The following is a 2,308-nucleotide window of genomic DNA, read 5'->3' on the forward strand; positions in this document are numbered from 1 at the left end:
CACGGAGGCCACGATGTAGAAGTAGGGGAAGTTCATGCGCAGCCGCCAGGCCAGGTCAAAGAAGGTGAGCAGCGTGCGCGTGAGCCCCTTGCAGAAGGCGCCATAGGAGCCGGGGGCTATGGCCAAGCGCGACAGTCGCACCGCCAGACCAGATAGGGCCGCTGCCGCCGCCGCCACCGACAGAGCCGCTGACACCGCCATGGGCCGGGCAGGCTCAGGCCTCGCTGACCAGCAGAAGCAGGAGCCAAGGGCAGTTGTTCAGGAGGTCTGGAGCGACCCGCCAGCCCTGGAAGCCCTCCTGCCCGGCTCCGCACTTGGTCTCCTCCCTAGCTCCTTTCCAGAGAAAGCTGCAGCAGCTCCTGTCCCTCCTCTGAGGCCCACAGGTAGCCCCGCCTCTTCGCCGGCTCCCTGAGGTGTGGCCACCAGCTTAGCCTCGCCCCCATTTTTAACTGCCTTTGGAGCCTGCAGCCTCAGACAGAGCCTCTGCAGGGAATATAGCCCGGACCAATGGCACTGGCCCTGTTGGCAAGGCCTCCCCAGGACATGGCCCAGTTGGCAAGCCCAGGCTTTTCAGAGCAGAGCCCGAGGGCTTGAGCTAATTAGAAAGCGGTGCTCCCCAGGGATTACTTTTGTGGAAAGCCCTAGAGTAGAGTGGAGGGCAGAATTTCTGGACTGGTATATTGAGTCCTTACTGAAGGCCCACCATTCACTGTCTCCACAGAAAATCTGGCCACCCAACCCATCATTCCTTTGTATAATTAATATTTCTCTAGTACCAATGCACTTTGGCGTTCCAACAAACCCAGAAAATATCCTTTCTGGTACATTTGCTGGTCATGTGCGTTTTTCTTTATTCATGAATTGCCCCGTTGCTCTTACCTTTCACTCCATAGTGATTTCTAAGGATTCCTGTTAGTCTGTTTTTGCCCTGGATATTGCAGGTCTTCTCAGATTTTCATTTGCCCTTTTCATGACTTTTTCTTGCTAGTGGGCTTAAAAGCCCTTTCATAGTTTCATCTCATCTTTATTCTAAACCAAATCCAACCCAAACTCGACCATGTTTTCACGACTATTGAAATGATCGCGCTTCATTATAGTTATGACTTTTAAAAATTTATCTGCAGGAAGTGGATTTAGGAAGAACTCATCCAAGTTTTCAAGAGGAGGGCTGGCCTGAGTATTAAGGCCCTCTCAAAATGTCTGTTCACTGTTGCAAGTGAACATCCCTATGGCATCTGTATAACTGTTTACAGAACTCAGCAGATTCATGTACACTGATTAAGCAATTGTCATACCTACATGGTCAAGGAAAAACAACAAGTTTCAGAGACACTAGATTATTGTGTGTCATCATGTTATCATGATTTTATCAATAACATAACTATGCATGGGTATGAGTGCATAAAAAATACCAGGGCAGATATATCAAATTAGTCAACATTGTTTAACTCTGGTTAAGACAGTAGGAAGGATAACATAACACTTTTTACTGTGTATATCTATGCATATCTACATGTATATAAGTATTACTTGTGTAATTCAATGAAAATATTAATTATTTGAAAAAGGGGCCACAGAAATATAGACTTGAGCCATATAGGAACCCTTTGTTCTATACTGGATCCAGCTTAATTCATTTGCAGTGCCTGTTTTCTCCAAACATTTTTACAATCTCTCCTTGCAATCTCTCATCTCATTTATTTTTAACATTTGATTTTGAAACAATTAGGAACGGGACATCGCAAAAATAATACAAAAAAGACCTTGTGCTTTTCACCTAGCTTACCCAATGGTAACATTTTTCATATATGCAGTATAGTATCAAAACTTGGAAATTGACTTTGGTACATTACTGTTAACTAGACCACAGCTTAATTCAGCATTCACCATTTTTTCTAGCCTGCATTAATTTGTGTGTGTGCATATGTATTGCTCTAGCAATTTTTTCTCATGTCAGGATTTGTAATCACCCCTACAATCAAAATACAAAAATATTTCATCACCACATAAGAACTCCTTTGGGGAGAAACTAAGATGGCGGCATTGGTAATTACCGGGAAATTCCTGCCTCCCACAACAACTTCAAAATACAATGAAAAGACAAAACGGACATCACCCAGAACTACAGGAAGGCTGGCTGAGTGGAAATTCTACAACTAGAAGGAAAGAAAAGCACACTGAGAGCCAGAGGAGGTGCGGAAGTAAAGTGCATATCTACATGTCTGTGTCCGGTAATTTAATTGCTGCAAGCACCTCTGAGGGAAAGCCGACCTCAAGTTCAGAGTTCTGCCTGCTGCCAGACAGTGTC

At 45.1% G+C, this 2,308-nt stretch overlaps 1 protein-coding gene across 1 annotated transcript in view; it reads right to left on the minus strand.

Annotated features, from left to right (window-relative positions):
- Positions 1 to 368, minus strand: part of LOC102774019 (small integral membrane protein 10-like protein 2A) — an 8,680-nt gene extending 8,312 nt beyond the window's left edge. The window contains exon 1 of the mRNA XM_006770918.2: positions 4 to 368. Coding sequence (XP_006770981.1) covers positions 4 to 201 — 198 coding nt within the window. The 5' untranslated portion in view covers positions 202 to 368. The remainder of the gene's footprint in view (positions 1 to 3) is intronic.
- Positions 369 to 2,308: the final 1,940 nt, after the last annotated feature.

The sequence above is a fragment of the Myotis davidii genome, unplaced genomic scaffold (genome assembly GCF_000327345.1).
Source record: "Myotis davidii unplaced genomic scaffold, ASM32734v1 scaffold1465, whole genome shotgun sequence".
Taxonomy (NCBI): Eukaryota; Metazoa; Chordata; class Mammalia; order Chiroptera; family Vespertilionidae; genus Myotis; species Myotis davidii.